The sequence below is a fragment of the Oryctolagus cuniculus genome, chromosome 1 (genome assembly GCF_964237555.1).
Source record: "Oryctolagus cuniculus chromosome 1, mOryCun1.1, whole genome shotgun sequence".
Taxonomy (NCBI): Eukaryota; Metazoa; Chordata; class Mammalia; order Lagomorpha; family Leporidae; genus Oryctolagus; species Oryctolagus cuniculus.
Genome location: NC_091432.1, coordinates 56960409 through 56975533, shown reverse-complemented (window position 1 = coordinate 56975533; position 15125 = coordinate 56960409). Strand labels below are relative to the sequence as shown.

The 15125-nt window shown below is 43.7% G+C and overlaps 1 protein-coding gene across 5 annotated transcripts in view; it reads right to left on the bottom strand.

Moving 5' to 3' along the window:
* Window positions 1-15067, bottom strand: part of DENND5A (DENN domain containing 5A) — a 128465-nt gene extending 113398 nt beyond the window's left edge. For 2 of the 5 annotated variants that reach the window (XM_070073625.1, XM_070073626.1), the window contains exon 1: window positions 14868-15063. In XM_070073625.1, the coding sequence (XP_069929726.1) occupies window positions 14868-15000 (133 nt within the window). In that variant the 5' untranslated portion in view covers window positions 15001-15063. Of the gene's footprint in view, window positions 1-6900; window positions 6935-14867 lie in introns of those variants that run through there. The other 3 variants (XM_070073630.1, XM_070073634.1, XM_051824044.2) reach the window with 3 other exon arrangements.
* Between the last annotated feature and the right edge of the window lie 58 nt (window positions 15068-15125).

The following is a 15125-nucleotide window of genomic DNA, read 5'->3' as shown; positions in this document are numbered from 1 at the left end:
AAATATATGTGGACCAGTTAGGGAAAATATTCCTAATGAGGAATTTCCACAAATCAATCAGAAAAAGACATAGATCACAATAGAATTATGAGTAAAAGAGCTGAATAGGAAATTCATAACATACAAATATATATGAAAGATATGAAAAAATGTTCAGACTCATAATAATGAAATTCAAATTAAACAAAGCATTTTCTTTTTTTACTTTGTTGAAATATTTTTATTCAACAAATATCATTTTTTTAATTTATTTTTTAAAGAATACAAATTTATTAAGTACAATTTTAGGAATATAGTTATTCTTCCCACCATATCAGCCTCCCACCCACACTCCCACCCCTCCACTTCCTCCCTCTCCCCTTCCCAGTCTCATTCTCCATTAAGATTTATTTTCAATTTAAAAACAAAGTATTTTCTTTCTAATTGATGGGAAATTATTTAGAAAAACAGTAGCATTTAATTGCAGGTATAGAGAAACTGGAATTTTAAACACCAATGGAAGGAGTCTGAATTGATACAACCTTTGAGGAATGCAATTTGGCAATATCTACTAAAATTTTAAATGTACATTTCTTGACTCAACAAAGTCCAATTTTGGCAATTAATGCAACTTATGTGGCATCTTCTATGACGTTTTCTGTAAACATATAACATGCTATAATTTGAAAGAAGCTCCCTTCACGTTGCTCGAGTAGGATTCTATTTCTTGTAACTAAATAATTCTTAATTGAGGCCGGCGCCGCGGCTCACTAGGCTAATCCTCCGCCTAGCGGCGCCGGCACACTGGGTTCCAGTCCTGGTCGGGGTGCCGGATTCTGTCCCCGTTGCCCCTCTTCCAGGCCAGCTCTCTGCTGTGGCCAGGGAGTGCAGTGGAGGATGGCCCAGGTGCTTGGGCCCTGCACCCCATGGGAGACCAGGAGAAGCACCTGGCTCCTGGCTCCTGCCATCGGATCAGCGCGGTGCGCCGGCCGCAGCGCGCCGGCCGCGGCGGCCATTGGAGGGTGAACCAACGGCAAAGGAAGACCTTTCTCCCTGTCTCTCTCTCTCTCTCACTGTCCACTCTGCCTGTCCAAAAAAAAAAAAATTCTTAATTGGACCAGTGAATTGTTTTTCCCTGAAGGACAGTAAGATGCATTACAAAAATCTCCCATTCTCTGGTTCACTCCCTAAATGCCTGCAACAGCTGAGACTTGGCCAGGCTAAAGCCAGAAGCAAGGAACTCAATCTGGGTCTCCCCCATGGGTGGCAGGGACCTAGGTATTTGAGCCATTACCTGCCACCTCCCAAGGAGTACATTAACAGGAAGCTGGAATCAGAAGCAGAGCTGGAACTGGAACCAGGCACTCCAATATGGGATGTCAGTATCCCAAATGGCATCTTAATGGCTGTGCCAAGCACCTGTTTTAATCAATAGAATTTAAGGAAAATACAACTTGATATTTAGAAATATTCATGCTAGAATACCAAGTGAAAAAAGTCAAAACAAAATTTTACATTTCATATTACCACTATGTTAAATACATATACATACACCCTCACAAGGTAAAAACATAAGTAAAACTGCAAAGAACTGATCTGGGTGATAAGTATATCAATATACACACATACAAAAGTATATTAAGGTATGCACTTACAATTTCTTAAATTGTGTTTAAGTCCAATTGCAATAAAAAAAAAATTCTAAAAATTGGGGTTGGCATTTTGGTGCTGCAGGTTAGGCCACTGCCTGTGAGGCTGACATCCCATGAGTGCCAGTTTGAGTCCCAGTTGCTGCACTTGAAATCCAGCTTCCTGCTATTGTGGCTGGGAAAACAGGACAAGGCGGCCTGAGTGCTTGGGCCTATGCCTTGCACACTGGAGACCTGGATGGAGTATCTGACTTCTGGCTTCAGCCAGGCGCACTCCCAAGCCATAGCAGCCATCTGGGGAGAAAACCAGCAGATGGGAAATCGTTCTCTGTCTCTCCCTCTCTCTCTGTAATTCAGCCTTTCAAATAAATTAATCTTTTTAAAAAATTCTAAAAAGTGAAAGCTACCATATAAAGATGCCAAAATTCTCAAAGAGCTTAGTTCTGGAAAGTGTAATTATTATCAGTGACTTATATAATTTCTAAGATTCCTATAAAAAATAGTGTTTTGATCTTCTGGTCATCGATAGCCAGACATAAAGGCCACGGTAGGCACAAATGGCAGCAGCAGAACACTGGCCAGCAGGGTATTACTGGTAAGGAAGAAATTTCCATCTCAGCGTGTGTAAGAGCACATAGAGGGGCCAGCGCCATGGCGTAGTAGGTAAGGCCACTGCCTGCAGTGCCGGCATCCCATGTGGGTGCTGGTTCAAGTTCTAGTTGTTCCACTTCCAATCCAGCTATCTGCTAAGGCCTGGGATAGCAGTACAAAATGGCCCAAATCTTTGGTCCCCTGCACCCCCATGGGAGACCCAGAAGATACTCCTGGCTCCTGGCTTCAGATCAGCTCAGCTCCAGCTATTGTGATCATTTGCGGAATGAACCAGAGGACAAGACTCCCCCTCGCCCCCCACCTCTGCCTCTCTGTAACTCTGCCTTTCAAGTAAATAAATAAATCTTAAAAAAAAAAAAAAAAAAAAAAAAAAAAAAAAAAAGAGCACATAGAAGTGCTGTGAAGAGTGATGATTACGTTCACCCACACTAGATCAATCAGTGTGACTACCTCTTGCCCAGCTTGGCCCATGTGAAGCACCTGTCTGCCATCCAAAAAGCCTTGAAAGAGAAGGAAAAGGCCTCCAGGAACAGCTTCACCAAGGATGAAAAAGTCAAATTGTACCACATTCATTTAAATGACAGCTTTGCTGAAATAAACAAGGACATGGACAAGTGGAAGATGGTTGTAGGCATGGGCATTGTTGATTCTTCAATGGCTTCACTACTCTAGCTCTGATCTGAGAGAAACACTACATGTGTACCCATCCCATATACTCTGACAAAGAGGTAGTTGCCAGGCAGACATTCAGGGCTTCTCTGCATAATGGTACTATATGAGAAGAACAAATGGAAGAAGAGCTTGCTGCTTACAGATCTGAGGCTTCGGGGAAAAGCTGCAGAGGATGGCCCAAGTATTTGGCCTGCTACCCACGTAGGAGATCCAGAAGAAGCTCCTGGCTCCTGGTTTTGGCCTAGTCCTGCCTTGGCCATTGAGGCCATTTCGGAATTGAACAAGCAGATGGAAGATTGGTGTCTGTCTGTCTCTCTCTCTCTCTCTCCCTCTCCCTCTCCCTCTCTCTCTGTAACTCTTTCAAATAAATAAATAAATCTTAAAAAAAAAAAAATCTGCAAGCCAGCACTGCGGCATAGCAGGTAAAGCCACCACTTGCAATGCCAGCATCCCATATGGGCACAGGTTCAAGACCCAGATGCTCCACTTCTGATCCAGTTCTCTGCTATGCCCTGGGAAAGTAGTAGAAGATGGCCCAAATCTTTGGGCCCCTGCACCCACATGGGAAGACCCAGAGGAAGATCCTGGCTTCAGATTGATGCAGCTTCGGCTGTTACGGCCAACTGGGGAGTAAACCAGTGGATGGAAGACCTCTCTCTGCCTCTCCTTCTCTGTGTAATTCTTTCAAATAAATAAATAAATCTTAAAAAAAAAAATCTGAGCTTTCCTGTGTTCTGTCACTTCATGTAACTTCCCAAATTTACCAGAAACCTAAATGTTAAACAGTACCAATCCTAATAAATGACCAGTTTATGTGGGAGAAATAATATTTTAAAACTCAATTATTTTATGACCGGGACCGCAGCTCACTTGGCTAACCCTCTGCCTGTGGTGCCGGCACCCCGAGCTCTAGTGCCGGTTGTGACACCAGATTCTGTCCCAGTTGCTCCTCTTCCAGTCCAGCTCTCTGCATTGGCCCGGAAGTGCAGTGGAGGATGGCCCAAGTGCTTGGGCCCTGCACCCGCATGGGAGACCAGGAGGAAGCACCTGGCTCGTGGCTTTGGATCGGCGCAGCACCAGCCTTAGCGGCCATTTGGGGGTAAACCAACAGAAGGAAGACCTTTCTGTCTCTGTCTATAACTCTACCCGTCAAAAAAAAAAAAAAAAAAAAAAAAAAACCACACACACACAAAGAATAAATCAAAGATAACACGGTTCTTCAGGGTCACACCCAGAGCATGACCCTATGCAGTAAATTTTGCAAGACATAAACTGCAAAGCCAGAGAATATTTTTCCCTCTCTTGAACCCCACCAACACAACATTATCCTTTCTTCTCTTAAAGAACTGATCCTTGGGGCCAGCACTGTGGCATAGAGGGTAAGACCACTACCTGCAATGCTAGCATCCTATTTGGGCGCCAGTTCAAGTCCCAGCTGCTCCACTTCCGATCCAACTCTCTGCTAAGGACTGGTAAAACCAGCAGAGGATAGCCTAAATCCTTGGGTCCCTGCACCCACGTCAGAGACCTCAAAGAAGCTCCAGGCTCCTGGTTTCAGAAAGGCCCAGCTCCAGCCATATGGCCATTTTGGGCGTTAACCAGCAGATGAAAGAGCTTTCTCTCAGCCTCTGCCTCTGTAACTCTACCTTCCAAATAAATAAATATTAAAAAAGAAAGAAAGAAAGAAAGAAAGAAAGAAAGAAAGAAAGAAAGAAAGGAAGGAAGGAAGGAAGGAAGGAAGGAAGGAAGGAAGGAAGGAAGGAAGGAAGGAAGGAAGGAAGGAAGGAAGGAAGGAAGGAAGGAAGGAAGGAAGGAAGGAAGGAAGAAAATAAAGAACTGATCCTTGTTTCACAGTGCACCATCTACCCTTCTCTTCACCAGCACACAGGCAGCACAGAACCTAAGGTCATAAACTTCGCAGAGCCGAGACTCACAAGAAAAGGCTCAATGGAGGAAGGCAGGAAGAAGGTTGCAAAGTGATTCCAGATAGGCATCCACCTATGATAGGATCACTACTGCCTCCCAGGGTCTGCTTAAGCAGGAAGCTTGAATCAGAAGCCAGAAGCCAGCATGGAACCCAGTACTTTCATAGGCATCTTAACCACCAGGTTAAACACCCACCCATAAGGCTTTTATAACCAGGAGAAAAAGTGAAGTGCTTTTAAATGACTATTGTCAAGTAAAGACACTGGGAAAAAAAGAAAAGAGACATCTAATCATACAAAATTAAATCTCTGGTTTTCTTCAACAATATAATAATATATCCCAAAATTAATACCTACCTTCAAAACTAGACTAAAACACTAGGACCATTATTCTAAAACTATAAAAACAAAGAAAGAAACAACATAGCTTAGAAAAGAACCAATTCTTTTGATATTCATGGAAAGTAATTCTAACATATTAACATTATAACAAATGTTACATAATAAAAATGCATCTTTTATAAATTGTTTATCCACTTATTGTTTTCTAAGTTGTGGCCTGTGATTATTTCTAATTCCGCTCTTCTTCTCTCTGTGATTATTTCTAATTCAGTTCTTCTCTCTTCATGTCTTTAAAATCCTAAAAATATGGTTACTTCCCATATTCTTTCATTCTAAAGAATATGGATAGTTAACTGGAGGTCACAGGCAGCCCCCAAATTACAATCACAAATGATGTAAACTCAGGCGACACTAAGGGATTTCAAAGAAGACAAACCTCTTACATAAAACTAAAATCCTGAAATAGTTATAAAAAAGAGCTTCTTAGAAGGAAAGCTCTAGGGGCCTGCATTATGGCATAACAAAAAATGGTAGAGCCACACTGCCTGTGATGCTGACATCACATATGGGCACTGGTTGGTGTCTTGGCTGCGCCACTTCCAATCCAGCTCCCCCTACTTAATACGTCTGGAAAGCCCCAGAAGATGGCCCCAGTGCTTAGGCCCCTGCCACCCCCAGAGGAGGCCCAGATGAAGCTCCTGGCTCCTGGTTACAGCCTGGCCCAGCACTGGCTGTTGCAGGCCCTCTGGGGAGTGAACCAGCAGATGGAAGATACCTCTCTCTCTGAAGTACATCTTTAAAAAAAAAAAAAAAAAAAAAAAAAAGGAAAGCTCTAGTAACTAGTCTAAAAAAATTTATTTTTTATTTTTAAGGTTTTTTTTTTTTTTTAAGGGAAAGGGTTTATTGGAGGAAACCCAACAGACCGAACGGACAAGAAAGAGAAAGAGAAGAGAGCCGTAAGAGATCAAGAAAGAGATAGAAAGACAGAGAGATCAAGAGAGAGACACGTGTTCAGGAACATGTCCTTTTGAAACTTTGCCAGGGGGCGGGCAGGGAAGCAGGAACAGCAAACTCCATTAGGATGGGGGTGGGGCTGACACCAGTGGTTGGGCCATGTGGCCACCTGGCTTACAGCAATGGCAGTGGGGGCTAGAGCCTAGGAGGATGTCAGGGTGTAGATGGTGCCATAGATAAGACTGCGCCATTTTACTAACATTCTCCCTTTTGTTTTTGATAAATCAGCAGTTGTTTGGGATTACATTAGTCCCAAAAGTCCAGCAGGGGTAGAGGGACAATGATCTGTCTTTAGAGCTACTTCCTGCAACGTGTATTTATTTGAAAAAAATATACAGAGAGAGAGAGAAGGGGAGACAGAGATTTTCCGTCTGCTAGTTCACTCCCCAAATGGTCACAATGGCCAGGGCTAGGCCAGACTAAAGCAAAGAGCTTCCTCTGAGTCTCCCATGTAGGCACAAGGGCCCAAGCACTTGGGTTATTTTTGCTGCTTTCCCAGGTAGATTAGCAGGGAGCTAGATTGGAAGTAGAGCACCCAATACCCGAACCAGCACCTACATGGGATCCTGGCATTGTCACAGGGAGCTTTATCTGCTAAGCCACAACACCGGCCCCAGAAAAACATCTCTAGAACAGAGAAAGAATGGGTAAGGAAAGAGGACAAAACAATCACCAACGGCATTACTATAATTCAGAAAACAAGTGACCTGCCTCCTCTCCTGACATAGTTTCTCTGTTGCAGTGTGGCTTGGGAACTGAACCACAGCTCTGCTATTCAGCGATTAATCCCCACATCTATAATGAAAAACATTTAAAAATAAAAACTTCATCAATAGTGAAACAGCATACAGAAGAGGTAGATCCTAACAGTTCTTACTTATTGAGCAACATTGAACCAAAAAATTATATTTCAAGTGGGACTGAAAAAAATTTAAACGATTTAAAAGCATATTATAAAACCCTAAAGTCATTTATAAATATTAATCCTTACCATCTGCTGAAAGTGCTAACTGGACTATCTTTGATTTCTAGCTCTAACATTCTTCATTCTGTGATCAATATAAACAAATGTACATTCATATCATGTTTTGCCAACTGGAAACCGTTTACAAATCCCAGACTCACAGACCGGAATGAAGCTGACTAGGTGGAACTTCCCTCCACAGACCTTCTCACTGCTCAGGGCTCTCAGCCGTCCAGGAAAGCATTTTAAACTAAGCGAGTTAGTGAAGTCCACACAGTAGACCTCAGATGGCCTAGCAAAATTTGACCGGACTTACCCATCACACTAATGAACATCAAAAACTATTAACTTGGTCCTCTTTAACAGGAAGCTACCAGAGATTCCACAGATGACAACCAGGCAAATATTCTAAGATTTGAGAGACAAGTCATCTGACTATACCTGTTACCATTGTATTTCCTGGAAATACATGTGATCCTGGGAGCACACTGAAAACACCCGAGATCTTGCATCATCTCTACTCTCACTTTTCATCATGCCAGGATCCTGCCACTCACAGACTCCGAACAGGGTTCAACGTACTCCAAACTAACACACAGAATCACAAAATATCTGGAACAGGGGTATTTGAAGAGCATTTGCCTCATTAAGTAACTTTTAAGAACTAAATCCAAACCCCTGGGAAGGACAGCCTGTGTTTAATCACTCAATTCCACAGGAATTCACCAGCTGCTCAAAGGCAAGCCTTTCTCTTTCTCACTTGATCCTATGCAATATCCAGCAGGCACCTAAAACATAAAGTATAGGTTCCCTCACGGGTACCCAAGTTCCTGAGAGACTTCTAAGATCCCTTTAGACTAATCTGAATCCAAGACTGGCAAGAGGAATTGAGAAGCTGAGCCAAAGCTTTCCATTAGGGTTAGCCAAAACACAAGTTTATAAAAGGATATGGGATGGGAAAAAAGGGTGTTGCCAAAAGAGGCCTTAGGCAGAGAAAACTTTATTTTTAATCTAGGAAGGAAGGAAGGGCTGAACAGTGTAAGAGAACTTTGTTTAAGCACCAAACACTGTGACTCAGGGTTTCCTCCTAAGAAGAAAGAAGCAGGGCACCAATGTCCTTAAAGTAAAATCCACTTATTTTCCATGTGGTCCTCCCCACCTGAGAAAGTCAAGTACAGTTCTCTTATGTTCTGACAATATTCAGTCTCTCCAACTGAAGTTAGTGGGTGTCTTAGGGACTGTGCCCTAATACAGCAGCCTTGACCTCCGCAAATGCCTGAGGGAAGCTATCAGGACTCAAGCACTGCTGCAGCTAGGAATCTAGGCTTCCCAACAGAGATGCCTTTATAAAATGACCATAAGGGAATCTGCCCCAGAAGTGACAACCTGGCAGAGAGGATAAAAACTTTTAAGTTTAGGGCCCAGCGTTGTGACATAACGGGTAAAAGCCGCCACCTGCAGTGCCGGCATCCCATATGGGCAGCGGTTCAAGACCCGGCTGCTCTGCTTCCGATCCAGCTCTCTGCCATGGCCTAGGAAAGCAGTGGAAGATGGCCCAAAATGGCTCCTGGCCTCAGATCGGCGAAGCTCCTACCACTGCAGCCAACTGGGGAGTGAATCAGCAGATGGAAGACCTCTCTCTCTGCCTCTCTTCTCTCTGTGTGTAACTCTGACTTTCAAATAAATAATAAATCTTTTAAAAAAAACTTTAAAAAAAAGAGATGTACCTATGCAATTTATATTCATTAAACAAAAGCTTTCTTAAAAAAAAAAAAAAAAGAAAGAAAAGAAAAAGATTACTTCATATCAATTCCCAGTTTGAAATTGGCTCACTTAGGTGTTTGCTTTGTTCTGTTTTAATTTGGAAGGCAGAAAGACAGAGACACGGAGATCTTCCATCCACTGGTTTACTCCCCAAATGCCTGCAATAAGCAGGGCTCTGGTAGGCCAAAGGCAGGAGTTCAGAACTCAATCCAGATATCCCACCTGGGTGGCAAGATTCAACTACCCGAGCTACTATCTGCTGCTGCCTCCCAGGGTGTACATTAGCAGGGAGATAGAATCTGAACCAGAGCCAGGACCCAAACTCAAGCATTCTCAAACTTTTTAGAGTTGTTTCATCTCTTGGGAAGGCCTGGCTTTTTTTCTTTAAAATAAAACATCTGTCTCAGCCATCAAGGATATGCAAATCAAAACCATAAGATACCACCTCATACCCACTAGGATGGCTATAATAAAAAAAACAGTAAGTGTTGGTGACAATACAGACACTGTTGCTAGAAATGCAAACCAGTGCAGCTGCTTTGGAAAACTGATTGGCAGACAGTCAAAAGGTTAAACACAGAGTTACCATATGACCTAGTGACTTCACTCCTAGATATATAGCCAGGAGAAATGAAAATACATGCCATATAAAAATGTATCCACAAATGTTCACAGCAGTGTTATTCATAATAATTAAGGAGTGCAAACAACCCAAGTGTCCATCAACTAATGGACCATCATATTATAGAATATTATTCAGTCATAAAAACCAATGTCTTGGAGCCAGAGTTGTGGCATAATGGGTTAAGCCACCACCTGCAATGCCAGCATCCCATATGGGTGCCGGTTTGAGCCCCGGCTGTTCTACTTCCAATCAAACTCCTTTCTAATGTGCCTGGGAAAGCAAAAGAGCAGGGTCCAACTGCTTGGGTCCCTGCACTTTAAAGGAGACCCAGATGAAGCTCCTGCCTCCTGGTTTTGGTCTGGTGCAGTCCCAGCCTTTGCAGCCATTTGGGGAGTGAACCAGCGGATGGAAGATCTCTCTCTCACTCTCTCTGTAACTCTACCTTTCAAGTAAATAAAATAAATCTTCAAAAAAAAAAAAATGACTCAATGACACATGTACAACATAGACAAATCTTGAAAACATTATGCTAAGTGAAAAAAGCCAGTAAGAAGAGACTAGGCGATATATGATTCCACTTACATGAAATGTTCAAAATTGGCAGCCTACAGAGATTGAAAGTAGGTTAGCAGTAGCCTACAGTCAGGAGTTAATATTATGAGAGAAAATGGGGAATAACTGTTTATGAGTATAGGTTTTGGGGGGAGAATAATGATCATATGCTAAAATTGATTATACTAATAGTGATGACTGTACCATTCTGTGACTATACCACAAATCACTAAATTGAATGCATTAAAAAATAAGTGCAGGCCGGCGCTGTGGCATAGCAGGTAAAGCCGCTGCCTTCAGTGCCGGCATCCAATACGGGCACTGGTTTGAGACCCGGCTACTCCACTTCCGATCCAGCTCTCTGCTATGAACTGAGAGAGCAGTGGAAGATGGCCTAAGTCCTGGGGGCCCTGCACCCATGTGTGAGACCTCAAAGAAGCTCCTGACTCCTGGCTTCAGACTGGCCCACTCCAACCATTATGGTCACCTGTGAAGTGAACCAGCGGATAAAGGAGCTCTCTCTCTGCCTCTCTGTAACTCCACCTTTCAAATAAGTTTTTAAAAAATCATTTAAAAAATAAGTAAATTGCATGGCATATGAAATATATCTAAAAAAGTCACTTGTGTATGCATGTCTGGTGTATATGGAGGGTACACATTTAAGTAATACAACAAATGGGGCAAAATGTTCATAATTCTAAAGAATGTCCTAGAGTCCTCTGTTCTATTCATGTCAATGTTTCTTTTAAGTATAAAATTATATCAAAAGTTAAAACAAAAAATTATGATACCCATAATGATGATCACACACAATACTCTACATTAAAATTAAACAGAAACCTGGACTAGGGGAAAAAACGCCATAATGTCTGCTCTTGCCCACACAACACAAATGTTTACTTGCCTCTGCCTCCATCAGATTACTACAAAGAATGCAAAATAAAAAAAAATTTTTTTTAAAGAATGCAAAATATCCTCAAGTAGCAAAGGAATGAAACACAGCAAGAGAAGACAGATATTCTCCCACTTTCACAGGACCTCATTTCCTCATCTGTAAAATCAGAAGGTTATATCGTTTTTCAAGGGTGCATCCATGTTTGACATCCCATAATTCTGAAGTTCTAATATAGCACAATACGGTTAAGGAAGACTATGAACTGATGAGTCTTCAGGTTTTTCTGGACAGTTAGCAGTTTTTCTCTCCTAAGAGTGACTTGAACAGACGATTTCAGTGTATTCTCAATGTTTTAAGTAAGTTCATACAGGCTCCTTGCCAGTCTCCATCTTTCCTTCTCTCTATCCCTTTCTCTTCAACTCTTGGCAAGTCACTCTGCTAGAGCCTGGGAAAGCTGGCATACTGGATGAAAGAACTCAGGATACTTACATGCCAATACTGAGACTGGGTCAATTCAGAGGAACTTAGAGATACCAAGGTGAGAAATGAGTCATAAGGATTCTGGAACCTTAATTCTCAGGCAGATGGGAAAAGTAAACTCAAATCCCACCTCACCACAAAGTCTTCTGCTGTCACGGATGCTGACAATAAGAAGAAAGGAGGGGCTGGTGCTGTGGCATAGAGGGTAAAGCTGCTGCCTGCAGTGCCAGCATCCCATATGGGTGCCGGTTCGTGTCCCGGCTGCTCCACTTCTGATCCAGCTCTCTGCTATGGACTGGGAGGGCAGTGGAAGATGGCCCAAGTTCTTGGGCCCCTGTACCCACGTGGGGGACCCACAGGAAGCTCCTGGCTCCTGATCAGCACAGCTCTGGCTGTTGCTGCCAACTGGGGAGTGAACCAGCAGATGGAAGACCTCTCTCTCTCTCATTCTCCCTGCCTCTCCTTCTCTCTCTGTGTCACTTTGACTTTCAAATAAATAAGTAAATCTTTGGGGAAAAAAAAAAAAAAGAGAAGAAGAAGAAGAAAGGAAAATGAAGATGCCAGGACACAACCACATTAAAGGGATGGAAAGAAGGACTGGACTCTACTACCGTCTGCCTCCTCACTTAGGATGGACCAACAGAAATAGAAAACCAGAAATTAGAAGCCATTCTTCCAGATTTCCTTATCTAACCAATAAGTTCAAAAAAGACAGAAAACATATACCATTTCCAAAAGTTAACCAGATTTGTACTTTACCCATAGATTACCTTGTTCTACTTCCAACTCAAAGTACTTCCTCAACAACCAGAAAAAAACAAAAATCAATTTTCACACCTTCCTCATCTGCTTGCACAACAAAGAACTACATGACTTGCTTAAATGCTTGAGTTTGCAAGAAAGGGGAAGGAGAGGACAAGGCGAGACTCCTACAAAACCCAGTGATCTCAGCCCCCATCATCACAGCAAGCTGTGCTCACTACCCTAAACAGAGGCACAAATCTTACCCCTTCTCCACAAAACCAGATGGAACACTGGAGAGCTTTGATTTGCTCATTTTGGGTTCACTTTTTAGGAAGCTACCTGAGGTATGCCCACACAATTTAATTTGCTTGGAGATAGAGACTCCTCAGCACCTCCCTAGAGAATCTAGGTGCAATTCACAATTTCCTGAAGTTTTACTGGCTATGACATCATCAGTTTGGGAGCTCTAAGGCAGGCTGAGAAGAGAAAATGCACCCTGGAGAGTCTCAGCATGGACTCACAGAGAGCTATTTGTATTCCATTTTGTCTTATTCAAAGATTCTCTCTTGGTAGTCCAGATTCCCCTACCAACCCCCAGAATGAAATGAAGGAGAAAAAAAAAAAAAAAAGTCCTTCAATCAGTGCCTATTCTAACAAAGGTCGCCTATTAGATAGTTTTGGCATTCCACTACTGCAACCACATTTTAAAAAGACAGAAATGCTCTCCTTTGTATATTTTATACAACTCAACCCCCTTTCTTTATTCTTCCAATAAGCTTTCACATAGTACAACAGAGAATAATAACATTTCTCTTTTAATGAAATGAGATTTTTTTTCACATTTTTTGAGAGTCTACTTGATGAGATTTTTTTTTTACTTATATTCTCTCTTCCCTGGCAGAATTATTCAACTCATCCCCAGTCACAGAGATAGTCAACAGCAAAACAGAAATGTTTGACCCCAAAACCCATTAATAGTACTTCCCAGCTTCATTCCTATATTTTATCATTTGCAAACCTCTCTATTTTCCAAAACCTATGTCTATACAATTTAACACATACTCAAAAGCACAGCATAAAAATAACATTGATTTATTCTACCACCTTAAACTTTCTGTTAAGAAGACCTTTGTTATTTTCAATCTTTCTCAACCTGTTAATGCTTTCTAAACATCTGCAGTCAGGCCAATGAGATGCAGTTGAGCGTCATGGGAGGAGCACAGGACAAAGGGTCAAGTTATTAACCGGGATTTAGCACTACTATCCTTCCTGGGCCTCATCTTCCTCTCTGAGATCCTTTCCAGCAACAATACCTTGAACTGAATTCCAACTGCTGCATCAGGCTACAAACTTAATCCATATAAGACCAATAAAAAAATTAACATCTGTATTATAAGTATCTGAGTATCTAAAAAAGTGAGCCTGAAACAATAAATAACCCAACAAAAGGCCTAATGGTAACTATATCACCAGTTCATGATTTTTTTTTTTCATCTACCTACTAGTAATTTGAGGCAATTCAGTATCTTTTCTGGCCTTCTTAAGGCACCAATTTATCTCAAATTTTTTTAAAAGAAACAGTCTATGTTTTGTCATTTGAAGCATGCACACAACTTTTTTTTTTTCCCCCAGAAGAAACCCTGGAATTTTTCTGGTGACCAAGCAATCTGTCCTGTCATCTCTGAAGCAAAGTAAAATTAGTCAGCAGGCTGTGCACTTTGGAGAGTGACCACATCATGACAGAAAAGTGCAAAGGAGTTTCCCTCATCAAATCAGGATGACACAACTTAAAAGTCTGACACAACAAACCTCCGCCCACTTGAAATCTGCTCACGGGATGCTCCAGCCAAAAACTTTTCCAAGTTGTTGCAACTCCAAGGCTCCAATGGTGGTGCAGTGGAATTCAGGGGTGTTTTAATAATCCTGACCCTGATCTGCACCGAATGCCAGATGTGATCAGGGCCCCTCTCCACTCCCCCACTACCTTGGCTTGGAAAGATGGCTTGAGTAGCCTCTCCACAAGCCAGCCCCCTCGGACACACACCAACGACCCTGGTCCTCAAAAGGGACATGGATTACTTTTCACAAAAGGGCATGGCCGGGGGCCGCAAGCCCTTCCCAGCGCCAAGGGACCTTCCATCCTGGTGCGGGCCAACTTCACTTTATTACTTCACGTCCCAGCCAGAGGGGCAGAGCAGGAAAACCCAGGGGCCTGCGTTATAACGGTTTTGAGGAACTGGTGTCACAGGCTTGTTGGGAAGAGGCCAGATAAACTCACCAAGTTTTTGTTTTGTTTGGCCCGGGGTGGAGCGGGGCAGGCTTACTTTCACTAGGACGCGGGATGCCTTTTCTCTCCCTATCGGGTGTTTAGAAGACAAGTTTCCCCTAATTCGACACTAACTCTCTCATCCCTGCCCTCGTCCCTGTGGCCGACCACAGGCCCGCAGCGCCTGGGGCCGGAGCGGCCGCTCGCTCCCTCTCCGCGCAGGGACAGTCCGGCCGCTTCCCTCCTCTGGCCAACGTCCCCCTCGCCCGCGCCGCCCGGAGCCCTCCCGACGACCCTCACCCGGTTCCCGGGACAAAGCGGGGTGCGGGAAGCGGGACGCTCTCCTCAGGGCCCCGAGTCGCGGCGGGCACTGCGCGTACTCACCCGACAGCTCGTCCGGCTCCAGCCCGGTCTCGGTGTCCAGCCCGCAGATGACAAAGTAGTCGGCGAAGCGATTGGGCGCCGAGCCCCCACCGCCGCCGCCACCGCCGCCGCCGCCACCGCCGCCGCCGCTCATGGCGCCGGGGCCGAGACGGGCCGGGCCGTGCGGAGCGGCGCGGAGCCCCCGCACCCGGGCTCCCGCCCGCCCGCCCTCAGGCCGCCCCGCCCGCCGCTACCGCGGCTCAGGCCGCCGCCCCCGGC